This window comes from Amblyraja radiata, chromosome 9 (assembly GCF_010909765.2).
Source record: "Amblyraja radiata isolate CabotCenter1 chromosome 9, sAmbRad1.1.pri, whole genome shotgun sequence".
NCBI lineage: Eukaryota > Metazoa > Chordata > Chondrichthyes > Rajiformes > Rajidae > Amblyraja > Amblyraja radiata.
Genome location: NC_045964.1, coordinates 9,615,152 through 9,632,328, shown reverse-complemented (window position 1 = coordinate 9,632,328; position 17,177 = coordinate 9,615,152). Strand labels below are relative to the sequence as shown.

Here is a 17,177-nt window from a genome sequence, read left to right as displayed (position 1 = left end):
ATTCTGAGCAAAACACAAAGTGCTGGAGGAACTTGCAGATCAGGTAGCATCTGTGGAGGGAATGGACAGATGACATTTTGGGTCAGGGCCCTTCTTCAGACTTCTGAAGAAGGGTCCCAACCCAAAACATTGGCGTCTATTCCCACCACAGATGCTGCCTGACCAACAGAATTCTTCCAAAATATGTTTTTTTATTTCATTATCCCTGCCGCATAACTTCCTTATTCTACTCTTCCCAATATTCTGGCTAATATTCCTTTCTCTCACTGTTTTCTTCAGACCGGACCTTTCAATTCTTTCTCTGCTTTTATTCACACCCTTAATAACGAGCCTAGGGTTATGCTTCTAATTTTACTTTCCGACAGGTACCGCAATGACAGCCAATCACTAATACATCTCACAGCCAAAAATGATAGCAATCATACATACAACTGTATGACAAAAGATAATTAAATATCTTGCAATGCAATACAAAAGGAACACGGATAAAATGGATGAGGGAAAAATAACAAGAAAGCAGACAACCAACAAAACCGACAGTGATGGGCAACACAAGACAGAAAATATGATTATCCACTATCTCAGAGGAACATTGAGAGAAATACAAACAAAGTATGAATCTGGATGGACAGAATGTAGCCTGTAGCTTCCTCCTTAATCTATACATTTTACAAACATAGTTTTGGGACCCGGGACACATATCGCTTAATTCTGAGCGGGCCCCCTCTCTATCTTTCTCTCCCTCTCTGTCACTCTCTGCCCGCTATCCGTGTCCATGTCTCGAGTCTCTGCCCGCTGTCCATGTCTCGGGTCTCCGCCCGCTCCTCGTCCACCGGCACGGCCGGCCGCTTTGCACATGCGCACAACCACGGCCAGCACTAAAGATCCTATAGCGAGGATCTTTGGCCAGCACATCGTCGGCCGTGGTTGTGCACATGTGCCGCCCTGCACATGCGCACTGCCACTGCAACTGGTCGGCGTCGGCCACTTTCTCCCTCCCTTTGCAGGTTGGGAGATCTGGCTGCCATTGCTGTCCACTCGCCGCGACCGCTGAAAGCCAATGCAGAATCACTCCCTCGAGCTGAAGTAACTCCCTGGAGTTACTTCTTGGTTCTTGGTTTCTTGGTCCTCCAAAAATATTCGAAATGGAATCTAAACAGAATTTAAACACCACCACCAAACTCTGAAAAATAACAGCCTATTGCATTTTATCTGTTTATTTATTGTGTGTGTATATATATATATATATATATATATATATATATATATATATATATACACATATACATACATACATACATACATATATATATATATATATATATATATACATATATGGTCTATGGACACAGTGAACTTTTATCTCCTGTTCTGTATTATGTTTACATATTCTGTTGTGCTGCAGCAAGCAAGAATTTCATTGTCCTATCTTGGACACATGACAATAAAACTCTCTTGACTCCTGTCTAGAATTAAACAAAAAAGGGTTCTTGGGGAAAAAAAAGCTACCTTAAATTGGGTACTTATAGTAGGGTGAAGACTATTCCATGCTTTAATTGTGCGGCGGAACTCCATGGAGCAGACAGCATCTCTGGATAGAAGAAATTGGGTGACGTTTCGGGTAGAGACCCTTCTTTAGATTTCCTCTGGTTGTAGTGTTTTAGTTTAATTTAAACATAGTGTGGAAACAGGCCCTTCGGCCCATCGAGTCCACACTGACCATCGATCACCAGTACACTAGTTCTATCCCACACATTAGCGATGTAAGTCAAGAGTGTTTTATTCTCTCATGCCCCAATGAAATCCTTACTTGCAGCAGCACAACAGGATATGTAAACATAGTACTCTGTAAACAATGTTATAAACGAGAAAACAAAACAGTGTATATTTATATATGAATATATAACTATACACACACACACACAATTTCCCTCCTGGGATTAATAAAGTTCTATCCTATAGTATTGTGTGTGTAGGAAAGAACTGAAGATGCTGGTTTAAACTGAAGATGACACAAAAAGCTGGAGTAACTCTACAGGTCAGACAGAATCTCAGGACAAAAGGAAAATATTACGTTTTGGGTTGGGTCTGAAAAAGGTTCCTGCACACCTTTGGAATGTGGAGGGGAACAAGAGCACCCGGAGAAAATCCATGCAATCAAAGGGAAAAGGAGCAAACTTCATACAGACAGCACCCATATTCAGGATCAATTCCGGGTCTCTGGCAATTTTAGGCAGCAACTTTATGGCCAATGCACTGTCACATAGTCTTGAACTGAATTAAAACATACAGTAGCTGTAAAGGGGGACATGCATCACTTAGAGATTTAAGACTGAAAATGGATAGTTTCTTTTTTTTTAGTAACCAAAGTTGTCAACGTATGATTTTTTGTGTGTTGGAAAATAAAATATAGTGGCACAGCTGGTGGACTTGCTGCCTCACACGCCAGGGATCTGTGTTCGATCCTGTCCTCGGGCACTCTGTGTTGAATTTGCACATTCTCCCTGCAAGCATGTAGGTTTCCTTCCACATCCCAAAGACGCAATGGCTTTGTAGGTTAACTTGTCTCTGTAAAATTGCCCCTAATGTGTAGGGAGTGGGTGAGGAAAGTGGGATAACAGAACTTGTGTGAATGGGGAGACAAAAATGCTGGAGAAACTCAGCGGGTGAGGCAGCATCTATGGAGCAAAGAAAATAGGCAACGTTTTGGGTCGAGACCCTTCTTCAAACTGATGTGAGGGTGCAGGGGATGGGAAGAAGAAAGGAAAAGGCGGAGACAGTGGGCTGAGGGAGAGCTGGGAAGCGGAAGAAAAAGCAGAGACTACCTGAAATTGGAGGTCAATTTTCATACCGCTGGGGTGTAAACTGGGGAGGTAAAGCGACAAGTGTAGCACTTCCTGCGGTTGCAAGAGAAAGTGCCAGGAGAGGGGGTGGTTTGGGTGGGAAGGGACGAACGAATTGACCAGGGAGTTACGGAAGGAGCGGTCTCTGCGGAAAGCCGACAGGGGAGGAGATGGGAAGGTGTGGCCAGTGGTGGGATCCCGTTGGTAGACAAAGCTGGAGGAAATCAGCGGGTGAGGCAGCATCTATGGAGCAAAGGAACAGGCGACGTTTCGGATCGAGACCCTTCTTCAGACTGATGTCAGAGGTGGGGGGGGAGTCTGGAAAAAGAAAGGAAGAGGCGGAGACAGTAAGCTGTGGGAGAGCTGGGAATGGGAGGAGAAGGAGGGAGAAAGCAAGGACTACCTGAAATTGGAGAAGCCAATGTTCATACTGCTGGGGTGTAAACTACCCAAACAAAATATGAGGTGCTGTTCCTCCAATTTGCGGTGGGCCTCACTCTTGCCATGGAGGAGGCCCAGGACAGAAATATCAGATTCGGAATGGGAGGGGGAGTTGAAGTGCTGAACCACCGGCAGATCAGGTTGGTTATTGCGAACTGAGTGTAGGTGTTGTGCGAAGCAATTGCCAAGCCTGCACTTGGTCTCACTGAGGTTGATCACACGCTGAATAATCCAACCAGAATTTTGTTTGGAATTGGAAAGAAATAATAGAAATTGCAGTCATTGCAACATGTAAAAGGAGATGAGATACAGTATTGTCATTTTGCTACATGTCATTGTGGTATATATCATGTCTTGATTGGTAAATATGTTTAGTTTGTGACTTTATTTGAAGCAGAAATAATATGTAAATGCTTCATTGACCATAATACTGACTGGTAACTACGCACTTCGTCCGAGCACATTATCGCACGCGTCATGCAAGCCGTCTTAAATGACCACCTAAACTGTCATTTGGCAACCTAAAATGCTGCCTAGGTTGCCTGGCTGGCAACAGCGGAGAAAATTTAAGCGAGAGCCCTGTGTTAGCTTGTTTTATATCCAATTCCTTGTTTCCAATGCCCTTCTGAAATCGAGTCGAGAACATTCAAGCACATTTCAGTACAACTATGAAATAAATACACTGAGGAAAATCCAGGTTACACTAAAATTTGTCAAATATTTCTGACAGAACCTGTTCAATTTGAGCCAGACTACGTATCTGTTTAAAATAAAAACAAACTGCTGGAACTACTCAGCGTGTCATGCTACATCTTGGTAGAGGAGGGTAGTTGGCATTTTAGGTCAATGACCTTTCATAAGAATTACAAAAATTAGGAGTCCAAGATGTTGTATGTTAAAAATAAATGGGACAGATGGAGATTAACAAAGAGAATTTCTATAATAGGTTGGAGACTGAGAGAGAATGATGCAAGCAGTGGTGGTGCCAGCTGAGAGAGGTGGAGGCATAGGCTGCTTGATGACAGCATCAACAACGAGATAGCAAAGTACTTGTTGGACGGCTATAGGTGTTTCAAAGAGCAATAGCTAGTACTGGTGCCGTACAGCTCCAGTAACCTGGGTTAAATTTTGATCACTGGCGGTGTCTGGTTGAGTTTACACATTTTCCCTGCAACCATGTGAATTTCCCTGCCTTAGTCTTGTTTCATTCAACATCCAAATAATTCCCACTGATCAAGAGAATCAGTGGATCGCACAGGAGGCTGGAGTTTATTAACATGTGAGAGAGGCAAACAGATTACAGAAAATTAAGTGACGTCCTATGTTAAGAAATATGACAATTAAAGTTACAGTCAACTGGGTTGAACCAAGATATTCTGCAAAGTTGTCACCCAACCTCTGTTTGATTTTGTACAGACCACACTGCACTGCCCAAATGAGCAGTACAAGAGGATATCTATCTGCTTCATCGGAAAGGAGTGGCCCATTCCGATAATGGGTTATCAGCATGCCTGGTTCATGTTTTTATATCCACAGACTGAGCATTTTTAGCATCTGCAAATTTTGTGTCTTAAATTGCAGTTTCTTTTTCCTCTTCGTCTTCATTCACCTCCTTCTGTTTACATTCCCTCATAAAGGTCAGCTGCAATTAACAATCCTTCACGTTCTCTCAGCCACTGCCACCTGTATCATTAATCCCCTCTTGATTACAGATCAGAAATTCCTTTATTTTCACCACCACTCCCTCGTCTAACTTGCTTTATAACTTTCCCTATTTCTGATGAAATGTCATTAACATGAAACAATATCTCCCTTCACAGCTGAGCTTTAAGTATTTCTTGTTTATATTTCAGACTTCCAGAATTTCCTTCGCTCCATAGATGCTGCTGAGTTTCTCCAGCATTTTTGTGTACCTTCCAGAATCTAATGCTACTTGCTCTTCTTGTAGGGATAATTTGTTCAATAATCAAGTACCATTCCAGAATTGGATTAAAATTAATCTGCTGAATAACTTGTCAATGTAAGCAATAGATGTAATGTTGGAAGGGTGACTGAGTGTTAGCTGCTGTTGATCACATTGATAATGAACTGGGTTTGTTTCCAGATTTGTTTAATTCAAGGAATAGCAAATTTCTCATGGACATGTAAAAATACAATGACAACAGCATTACTAGTTTTCAGTAGATGAGCTCCAGTTTGCAAGCCCATGTGCACTGAGTTTGCACATTCTCCCTGCGACAGTGTGGTTTCCTCAGGATACTCTGTTTCCTCTCACATTTCAAAAAAGTGCAAGTTGGAAGGTTAATTGACCACTGTAAGTTGCCCCTATTGTAAGGATGAATGGGTCCAGTGGTAGAATATGGAGGAAGTTGATGAGAATGTGGAGAGAATACAAAATGGGATCAATGTAAGATTGGTGTTAACGACTGGTTGATGCAGGCTCACAGAACATAGAGCAGAGCTGCACAGGAACAGACCCTTTGGCTCACATTGTCCATGCCAAACATGCCAATTTAAAATAACCTGCTCTGCCTGCATATGAACCACATCACTCCACATCCATATGCCTATCCAAATGTTTATTTAATGTCATCATTGCATCTACCTCAAACACCACCCCCAGCATCATATTCCAGGTACCTACCATAAAATCATAAGTGATAGGAGCAGAATTAGGCCATTTGACCCATCAAGTCTACTCCATCATTCAATCATGGCTGATCTATCTCTCCCTCCTAACCCCATTCTCCTGCCTTCTCCCCACAACTCTGGCACCTGTACTAATCAAGAATCTATCCATCTCTGCCTTAAATATATCCACTGACGGCCTCCACAGCCTTCTGTGGCAAAGAATTCCACAGATTCACCACCCTCTGACTAAAGAAACCATTCTCTCATTAAAAAAAAAAACCCTGTATATCTCCTTTAAATTTTGGCCCCATCACCTTGAACTATGCCCTCTAGTGTTATCATTTCCACACTGAGCCAAAAAGGTTCTGACTGTCTACCCTATCTATGTCTCTCAGTTTTATATACTCCCTTCAGGTCTGGCCTCAGCCTCCATTGCTCCAGAGAAAACAATTAAATTTTCCCCAACCTCACCTTATACCTAATACCCTCTAATTCATTCAGGTTAACCTCTTCTTCACCCTCTCCACAGCCTGCCTGTAATGGGGCGACCAGAATTGCTCACAACACTCCAACTGTGGTTCAACCAAAGTCCTGTAAACTGGCAACATGACTTCCCAACTCTTCAAAGGTATTTTATGGTCACAGTATCCCTCGTTTTAACGGTGACCTCTTCAAAACAGATTTTTGTTATAGGCGACAGACCAGGCAGCCACCACTCGATGTAAAAAACACCCTTCCACCATAACCCTCTGTCCTCTTATGACTAAGCCTACCATGAGGGACTTTATCAAATGCCTTACCAAAATCCACATAGACAACATCTACTCCCCTGACCTCATTGGTCGCATGTCACCTTGTAAAAAATGTGCTTGGCAAAGACTTTGTTCCGTGCTGTGTGACTCTATGATTGTAGTTTACACCATGAGGCATTCAACAAATACAGGTTGGTAGCTACTACTTATCAGATAGCTCCTGTGGGAGCACCACACAGGAATTTCAAAATAAATAAGGTAAATTACACTGGTACCCCATCTCAAAGCAGGGCAATCAATTTCCAAATCTGCCAGAGTTCAACTTATTTGCTCCTTTATGCTTGAACCAGAGAAGCTAATTATCTTCCAAATGCATTTAAAGATCACGATGCATAATAAATCTGCAGTATCCCTTTGCCACTAAAATCTAACACATGTGGAAAGTTATTCATCCTCACATTCTTTCCTCATGTCCACTATGCAAGCCTCCAGCTTACCAAGTCTCAAAGTAAATGATTTTAAAGTATCTAATGCACTTTAAAGTATTATAATTCTTCAAAAAAGACTTGCATTATATTAATTCAAACACATATCCTGCACTCAACGTATTTTGCTGCACTCATTTGGTGCTGTATATATAACAAATCCGAAGTTGCACTAAAATGAATTAGAAAATTGGGGCTTCCTTACTTGAACAGTTCATTATCATGGTCGGTCCCCTTATTAAAGCTTTAAAATGCAATCTGCATGTTTCATAGATGATAACCACTTGCTTCCTCACACTCATGGCACTTATGTGCTGACTGACCCATGGGAACTGGGTTAATGCTTGTTAAAGCAATCACGTTGCCAACTTATAGAGATGGATAGCTCAAGGGAAAAAGAGTGGAGGGGCAATGTGCATGTTTTCAGTCAGACCCCTCAGCCCCAACAAATGGATTAGGCTAATTGTGCCCCATTAATGGTCCCAAGACCCCACAATCTATAGGAATGTCAGACATAGATCAATAGATCTGAGCTACTGTCAGTTCAAAGAGCTTCTTTATCTTAACAGAGGATTGTTGACACTGATCTTTTCCAATAAGTTACAATGTACGCTGTTTTGGCATTTGCAAACAATAACCAGGGTCCATTAATACATACTTAATTCATTTTTTTCAGTGTATTGAACTCACTTTTGAGAGATATGTGAGGACTGTAAATTGTAACCTTTTGATTCATTTTTGGAATTAAAATGAGTTATACCTACTTTTGATGTAACCATTTGCAGGAAATATAGCAAGGGAAAGGAAACAAGGTATTAGGTTGGATTGTGACGGGAAATATTCAGTTAATTTCCTATTGGGGAAATGGACACCAACTGCAATGGGAAATGGATACCAACAGTTCTAAACGGGTTCAAAATGCTTCTTATATGCAATTTACAAATAAAAGAACAGGTACAAATGAATTCAATTTCAATGTATGGAAAATGATTCTATTATGGTGGGTATAGTTGAGGTTTTAACTGTGCAGTATATTTAATTCTTAACTTCCCGTTTAACCAAGCTAATGTAGCAAGAAAGCGTCATTTTCCAAATAGCACATATAATGTTTTATGTGGACAGATTTTTATCACCAATATGGAAGTAAATTTTCTGCCACCATGGCAGTTAAATTGGAAACATGCTCATGTTAAATTAAGAGAGTAAAGCAGATTTGTTGGCTTTTCCCCACAAAGTCATTGCTTACCTCTCAGTTGTTCTCTTCTTCATGAATTTTATTCCTGCATTATGTTTATTTGTTTTTGATGCATTGTTACCTTCCAGGCAATCTTCCTCTTCATCAGTATTATACAACTCCCCGTCAAAACTAGAGTCTGGAGATGAACAAATTCTTCTGTGCTCAGTCTCAGATCTTTCCCCAGCCTTAATACTTAAATGCTCACTAGATTCAGTTAGAATACTGTTTGAAGAAGCAGAATCATCACTGCAACCTGCATCCATTGATTCACCATGGTGCCTCAACTCTCGCATTGGCTTACTGTTCAGACCATCATCCCGAAAACCCTTTGCAAATGGATTGAAATCTATTTTCAACTGAGTGATCTTTATGTTCTGATAAGCAGTTACAGCCACAAACTCAGTCTGTGGAAAAGTGAAGGTGTGCACATTTGGGCCATTGAGGGGAATTACATCAGTCAGCTTGTCAGCAGGGATGATATGCAAACGTGGCAAGTACCGGTGCATGGAATGAAGGATGATGTGACCTTCTTGGTCTAAGGTATTGTTTGTAAGTTTCAATTTATGAAAGGATATTGATTGCCTCATCCAGTAGCTCCCACTGGAAGGTGAATTGGGATGTATGTATACCCTTCCAAGAACATGTGGGTCTGCTTTTCCATTTATTTCCCACCAACGGCCATTCCATTTGTAACGATGATTGTCAACGGGAGCAATATCCATTACCAGGATGTACTTCCTTAAAGGATCCAGACCAAAGATGCAGAATCTGCAATATGGGAACATGCGCCTACCACGTTTCGTGAGGATCATCTCTGTCCCATGCTTGAAAAACTGATTCCACACATCCTGGTTATCCAAGGTGATGCAAACATTCCCAGAATGGCACTTAACTGGATAACCAGTTCTCCCTGGTACCAAATTGCTTATTTTTTCCAGATGGCAACCAATACCCCCAAGTTCTTGTTTGGCCACTACCATGCTGCGTTCAGTGTCATTACTGCCAGAAGCCTGCTTAAGAATGACAAAATATGCAGCGGGTGTGACAGAGTTTGGTGGGAAGTTGTTCTCTTCTGTATGTACTGGCTGCTGTTCCTCCATATCCTTTTGAGGTTAAAACCGTCCAAGAGAGAAAACAGGAGAGAGTGAAAATATATCCAAGATAGTCGTCAACAGAAGGCCATCTACCACCCTGTAAGATATAAATAAAAACATAGTATCAAATTAAATGTCAACAGGATGCCACATGCAATCTCTCCGAGTCAATGGCAGCAACCCACAATCCCTAGTTTCCAAAGAACTTTTAGCTCAATGTTAACAAATGTCAGCATCATAGAATGATTCCTGATTACTGAAGGAAAGGTTTCTGACAGGAATGGACGTTAAATCAATTGTCCATCTACAGGTGACATTAAGTCCTGCATGCATGTTCTTTGGTTAGATCCATCTTTCCTAGAATTGATCACATCCAATCATGTTCCCTGATATAAATTTTCATGACAGATCCTTCGTTTATAATTTTCCTAATTTATTTCTTCAACCATATCAACAAATACTTGGGAGAAGAAAGCAGGAAACCATTGTATTATGTCATCATTGGCCAATAATGAGCATCAGGTTTTTAACTCCTGTAACTAGGTGTAACGTTGTATTCTTCATCATTATTGAGGTGCTTATTGTCCAAGTTGAATTGTTGTGCAATTCATGACTTTCTAATTAATGAATGTTCCTGCTTCGGTTCTGTGCTTTTAAATATAATGTTCTGACCACCAATATGAGTGTTTTTTAGCATCTCACAGATCTGATTGAGTTTTTTTTTTTTTAAAGAGGGAAGCTAGCAGGGTAATTATTGAAGTTAGCAGGGCAGGCATGGTTTTACCTGGACTTCAGGGAAGCTTTTGACTAGGTCCCACTTGATAGTCTGGTTGTTTGGATAAGCTACCAGAGATTCAAGGCGTGTTGGCAAACTGTTTCAAAACTTGGCCTGGTGATAGGAAGCAGAGAGTAGTTAGTGGTGGATGAGTATTTTAATCTGAAGTCTGTAACAAGTGGTTCACCGCTGGGATCAATGCTGGAACCACAAATAACTTGATGAGTAAAACTGCAGATGACACGAAAAATTTGTAGATTACACCAAGATTTCTGGAATGCCGGACTGCGAGAAAGGATGTCGAAGTAAACAGCGGGATATAAATCAGCTCCAGAAATGGGCAAATAAATGGCTTATGAAGTTTAATCTGACCACGGGAGGCCAAATGGAAGATGAAAATATATGATGAACAGCATGACCCTTAAAACATTGATGTACAGAGGGATCTTAGGGTCTAAGTCCATAACTCCCTGGAAATGGCAACACAAGTAGTTAGAGTGGTAAAGAAGGAATATGATATGCTTTCTTTCATTCATAGGTAGGGGCATTGAGTACAAGAAGCCAGGAAGTCATGGTGCAGCTTTATAGAACTTTATTGAGTCCACATTTGGAGTATTGTGTGCAGTTCTGTTCGTCTCAATACAGGAAGGATGTGGATACTTTGGACAGGTGCAGAGGAGGTTTATCAGAATGATGCCTGGATTAGGGGATATTAGCTACAGGGAGCAGTCGGACAAACTTGGATTGTTTTCTCTGGAATGCAGGAGATTGCAGGGAGCCCAAAGAGAGAAGTAAATAAAGTTGTGAGAAGCATAGATAGGATAGACAATCAGAATCTTTTCCCCCAGGATGGGAAAAAAATTAAATACTAGAGGCCATATCTTTAAAGTGAGAAAGGCAAAATTTAAAAGAGATGCTCAGGGCATTTTTGGAAAAAAGAGGGAGGTGAGTGCATAGAACGTGCTGCTGGGGGCGATGGTTGAGGAAGATACGATAATGGCACTTGAGACTTTTGGATAGGCATATTGAAATGCAGGGAATGGAGGGCTATAGATTACGTGCAGGCAGATTCAAATTGGTCTTGGCATCCTGTTGGGAACAGACATTGTGGGCCAAAGGGCCCATTCTTGTGCTGTATTGTTCTATGTTGTCCGTGGGACACCATGGGACATACAACTGAAAAGTTAAATGGAACAAAGACTGAGGGAATGTGATCACGAGAGTGAGGTAATGCGCATTAGAATGTTAAATTCTGGTCGGACATATAGAGTAAAGGCAGAGACCTTATGAACTGATATTTAGAGGGACCTTGGGGTGCAAGTCCATACGTTTAATTTAATAATGTCACATGTACTGAGGTGCAATGAAAAGCTTTTATTTGTATGCTATCCAGTTAAAGAAAAAACTTTGTACATTACAATCAAACCATCCACAGTACACAGATAAAGGGTACAACATTTAGTGTAAGATAAAGTCCAATTAAAGATAGTTCAAAGATTTCCAATGAGATAGATGTAGGTCAGGACCGCACTCTAGCTAATGAGAGAACTGTTGAGAACTATATTGTTGCCTAGTGACAGCCGGGAAGAAACTGTCCCTGAATCTGGAGGTATGCATTTTCAAATTGCTGTACCGCTTGCCTGGGGAGAAGAGGGTGTAACAGGGGTGAGACTGGTCCATGATTTTGCTGATGGTTTTTATTAAATTTCTGGAAGTGGTGACACAGGTGAATAGGATAATGAAGTAGACAGTTGGTCTGCATGCTTTCATTGGCTGAAGCACTGACTACTAGAGTAGGGACATCATGTTTCAGTCATGCTAAACAATTATTAGATTGCATTTGGAGCAATGTACAGATCTGGTAGCAATGGAGAGAATGTACATGAGACCAGGATGTTGCCTGGAATTGAAAGCTGCAGGTATGAGGATTGATTAGAAATGCTTGGTTGGTCCTCACTAGAACATAGGAGACTGAGAGATGACCTTATGGATATTTATAATGTTAGGAGAGGTATATACAGGATAGCCAGAGTATTTCTCACAAGGCAGGGGAGTGTAGAACTGAAAGGCACATTTAAAGTGAGAGGGAGAAATTTGAGAGATCTCAGGGGAGGAGTAAGATTTGCAGAGAGGGTGATAGTTATCTGCAATGACCTGCAAGAGATGGTGGTAGAGGCAAAAACAACTAAAAGGAATTTGGACAGGTTTAAGACCGGAAGACAAAGGAAATTAGGGTCTAATATAGGCAAATAGGATATGCGTAAATAGGCTTTTCAGCTGACATGGACACGGTGTACCAGAAGGACCCATTCAGTGCTGTATGACTCAATATTTTACACATCTCAACAATGTTTTGTCCTGATAGTGATTTCCGTAACTGCTCCACATTTATCTCCCTTTGTCACTCCTTAAAATCTAATTTCCAGCTCAAAATATATAAAAATTGCAAACATGTACTACAGTGCATTTGTGTGTCACCAATTACAATACAAGAAGGGCAACTGTACACTAGCCCTTCTCCATTAAGCCTTTGTAGCAGATGCAGCAATTTTTACTGTTGCCCTCAGCATAGTTCTGTAACGTAGGGTGTCTCAGTCTGCTGCATTTAATTGTGCATGGGTGTTTTTCTGACTGGAAGTCTGCAACAAGTGATGCACTGCAGGGATCATTAGTGGGACCGTTATTGTTTGAAACATAAATGTCTTAAATGAGAATATGCGTTGACTAATTACTTACATTGGAAGATCCTTACATTGGAAGACTAGCATGTTTTGAACAAAAGTACAGCTTTCAGCAAGCTGACAACCTTCCAATAGCAGCTTATGTTAGTCTCAAAGTGCATCTCTGGGTATAGTTTGTCGAGCGCACTCTTGTGTTATGCAGATCTACAGGATGAATCTCAACAGAAACCACTGTTATGTTTTCTAGACCTTCCTCGCACGTGCACAGAAGGAAAAGACTGATGGTCTCATCCTCAGGGCAGTTATATTGAGACTCCAAGATCTGACAGGGATGGTTCTCACCGAAAGTCAACCAAGCTCTTGAAATCCCCTTTAACCACATGTTCACATGCATGCCCTTGAATCTTCCACTTTTTCTTGTTCTGGTGTTGTGTCAGATTAGTCATGAGAAGAACCATGTTGTTATGATCATGGAATCAAAAATTTAAAACACCTAACCAGGTCCTTAAACTTCTAGTTAAATACACGATTATGCTCCTGATTTGTAGCCTTGCAAATTATGGCTCTTCCAGTGATCATCCAGATATTTTCCCCAAACATGGAAGGACATTCGTTTGCACCATCTTTTCAGAAAATAATAACCAAATCCCCACCAATTTTTTTCTCTCAACTATTTTCTAATCTTTCTACCGATTAACTTAAATCACTGACCTCTACTAAGATGATAGATCCTTCCTGTTAACTATCTCGGGTGATGAGTGGACATCCACTCTATATGTTCCTCTACACTTCTCAACATCCTACCATTTAATGTGTATTCCCTCTCCTTATCTGTCCTTCATAACTGCTTTGCACATTTATGTTCACATAATCAGTCCATTAATATGTACCTGAAGCCCAGAACATTCTTACTAAACTATTAATATTAAAAATGCCTACCAATAATCTCTAGCAACTGCACACAATCTTGTTTTATTTTCTAAATGGTTAAGTACTTGGATTGGATTGAGTGAAACTATATTCTGATACAATAAAAAGGACAGCTTATTTGACAAATAACATAATTGCTCTACGAGAAGGATTGATCATCATCCATTTCAAAATATGTATCATTTAAAAGATTACATTTTAAACGTGCAAAATGTCAGATAAAATCTAAACGCCCCTTTCTATTAGCATGGCGATATTTGTTCAGATTGCTCCATGCTTTATAACAAGCCTGTAAGTCAACTTAATCAAGCGTACCCCAATATTAAATAAAAAGGTTATAGATCACCTTCATTGTCTAATACCTACTTCAATGTATAAAAGTTGGACCCCTGGCTTGGTTTAACAGGCACGACTTGTTATTGCAAGCACAGGGGTAGCATGTGGAAACTGCATTGCACCCTAGGAGGGGGCTGAACGTCCGATACAAGAGGACGCAAATCGGCTCGATTTATCTTGCCTGGTTGAGGAAGGTTTGACTCCGCCGATCTTAGTAATGGCTCAAAGCCGACTGGGTCGATCTCCGTCAAAGGACGGGTGAGAGAAATTCGGCGCGGGCCCTCCAACTGAAGCACATCCTCCGTGTTGCTCGCCACGGAACAGCAGCGCTTCCTCCTGACCACGTGAACGCGAACTGTTGCCGCCCCAGGCCGCTGCAATCGAACCTCTACATCTGATTTGGCGCCTTCCTCGATCCGCTCGCTCGGAGCTTTCAATATCACCACCTCCAGCCACCCCCACTCATCTGATCTTTGAAGCAAAATAGCCCATCTTCCCGCCCCATCCCACCCCCAGGCGCACCAAGGTTAAAGGGGCCGGCAGCGCGACCGAGCGGCCCCTGACTTGGAAAAATGTTCGCGATCTGTTTTAATACAGCAGCGGGGCGGAAGGGATCGGAAGCGCGGTCCCAACTCCACAGTTCCTGGAGTGTAGAGCAGAGCCAAAGCACGATGGGTCACTCGAAGCCTTTAATCCACGCCCCCTCAGACCTGGAGGCCGTAGCTGCGCGGCGGAGGCGAGGATAGTTTTACCAGAGGGGCACTTCTAACCCTGTCCTCACACCATCTCTCGGGGCAGGCCATCTCCGGCTCTGCGCGCGTGTTTGTGTGTTGGGAGGGGGTGCTAACAAAAGGAGATAATTAAACAGGGCTTCACCAGCAGCAAAGCTAGTCCCACATCACAAAACCAAAACCGCGAGCAATTACTCTGTCGCAATCCTCTGGAGGGATCAAAAAACAAAAAAAAACTTCCAGCTCGGTGTAAAGGCAGTCTTGAAAATGAATTTGAGTCTGAGTTGGGAATTACAATGTGTTGTTGTTAGTGTCCGAGCAATAACTATGTTTTCACACGTGCTCAGGGGAGTAGTCATTACACCTGAGATTTCAAGCGTCTCCCCATCCCCCATTCACCCCATCCCCAAGTGCACTTTGGCCTCAACACTGCAATATAACCTGACACCGTTTCTCGCTATCCCATTTAATCCCGAGGACTGAACTCTCCTGTCCCTCCCTTTTATTTACAACGGCGACCGATGCTAAATTTGCAGATTTCATATTCCCGCTTTGCTTTACTAAGTTGTCACCGTGTAATATTCTGCGGGCTCTAAATAAAACTAATCAGCAAAAGTATATTGGGCAAGGCTTTGCTTAAGTACAAATGACAGATGAGCTGCCTTCTGCGATGATCACGTCAAATACTAAGCATGTTCTGCACACGTATTGAAACATTTGTTTTGGAAACAAGGCGATAAACTTCAGGAATGAGACTTACCCTCCCGCGCGAAAAACATCCGCAGCTCGCGTCCTATTTCCGCAAACCCAAGCCCATCGATAGCCTTCGGAACGAACGGCGTTAATCGTCCAGTTTTAAATAACATCCACCGACGAGTTCAGGCTTCGTCCTGATTTTTGTATTAACCACGGTGCCTCGATGTTTATGAGATCCTGAATACGCCTACCTACATATTATATATAGGGTATTGGTAATATATGATTACCACCCCACCTTGTTCGTCGGAGGGGGAGGAGAGAACCCTGTTTAGAAAACCTCTAAACCCTACCCGAGAGCGAGGGGGAAACCCCCTTCACGGCCTCCCTTGGTTCCCAGAATTCACGCAGAAGGGCGGTTACCTCTAGGTGCTAATTTCTGCAGCTCACCAACTCTTCGACAAAGCTACCCCCCTTCTTCTTCCCGTAGCTGACTGCTTGATGCGCGGCGGCCACACAAGGCCCGCCGCCTCCTCCGCCTTTCCCCTCGGGCTTTTCGTTGGGATTGCTGCCAGCACCGCCGCCGCTCAGCTGTCGGATTTGCGGGCGCCTTGCGGACGAATCCCGCTCGATTTCCCTCCCGCACGCCGTGCAGATCACGTGCTCGCGGGGCCCCGGGTCTCGGCGCCTCGGGGAGGCGCAGGAGCCGCCGGGCGAGGAGGAGCCGCGGCGGCGGCGAGGAGAGGAGGAGGGAGGCGAGGAGGAGCCGCCGGGCGCGCGGGTAATGGCGCCAGGCGCGCGTGTGAGAACTTGGGCCTGCCCGGCACCGCCTTCCCCTCTCGCTCACACTCTCTCTCTCTCTCTCTGTCTCTGCCGCCGACGGCCGGCGGCTTAAACCGAGGACGGGTGAAGAGCGCCAGAGGGCGGAACTCTGCGATCGCCGCTCGGCTGGACCGGGGTCTTTAACGTTATCGTTGCGCTGGCTTTACGCGGCCCAGACGCCGTCCTTCCGCTCCCACAGCCCGTCACTACGCACTGACGCCGCCGCGCCACCGGGCATGCGCCAGCTCGCGCCTCCCGACAGCGCCCGCGCGGTGCGATGCTCCTCGCGTCGCGGCATCGCACCCACCTCTCGTGCGCGCGGCCGTGGGGGTGGGGAGCGCGCGGCCGTGGAGGTGCGGAGCGCGCGGCCTGGGGGGGAAGTGGGGGCGCGCCTCGAGGTGCCCGTGTCTGCACCCTCTGGACGGCTCGGCGCAGCGGCAACAGCGGGAGGGAAGTCGCTGCGAGAAGCGCGCATCGCTGGGGTGCGGGGGGAGCCTGGGCAGGGCGGGGGATGGGGGAGAAGAAAGGCAAAGAGAACCTCAATTGTTCCCAATCTCCACTTCTTGCATGCCTCCCTCAAACAGCTGGTCGGCGGCTGTTAGCCGGTGAAGCGGGTAGCATTGCAATGACTCGCAGCGCTGATAGGCTACATATGCCGGTTAGAGTTTGCCCGGCGCTTCATCGTGTTCGCACGGGTTGGATGGGCAGACTCCACCCAGATCG

At 43.6% G+C, this 17,177-nt stretch overlaps 1 protein-coding gene across 5 annotated transcripts in view; it reads right to left on the bottom strand.

Moving 5' to 3' along the window:
* The window catches only part of LOC116976743 (MAX gene-associated protein-like), a 115,908-nt gene extending 99,200 nt beyond the window's left edge, over positions 1-16,708 (bottom strand). For 2 of the 5 annotated variants that reach the window (XM_033026632.1, XM_033026635.1), the window contains exons 1-2: positions 15,697-16,708; positions 8,399-9,580 (exon numbers count right to left, since the gene is read on the bottom strand). In XM_033026632.1, the coding sequence (XP_032882523.1) occupies positions 8,399-9,489 (1,091 nt within the window). In that variant the 5' untranslated portion in view covers positions 9,490-9,580; positions 15,697-16,708. Of the gene's footprint in view, positions 1-8,398; positions 9,581-11,261; positions 11,267-14,235; positions 14,688-15,696 lie in introns of those variants that run through there. The other 3 variants (XM_033026633.1, XM_033026634.1, XM_033026637.1) reach the window with 3 other exon arrangements.
* Positions 16,709-17,177: the final 469 nt, after the last annotated feature.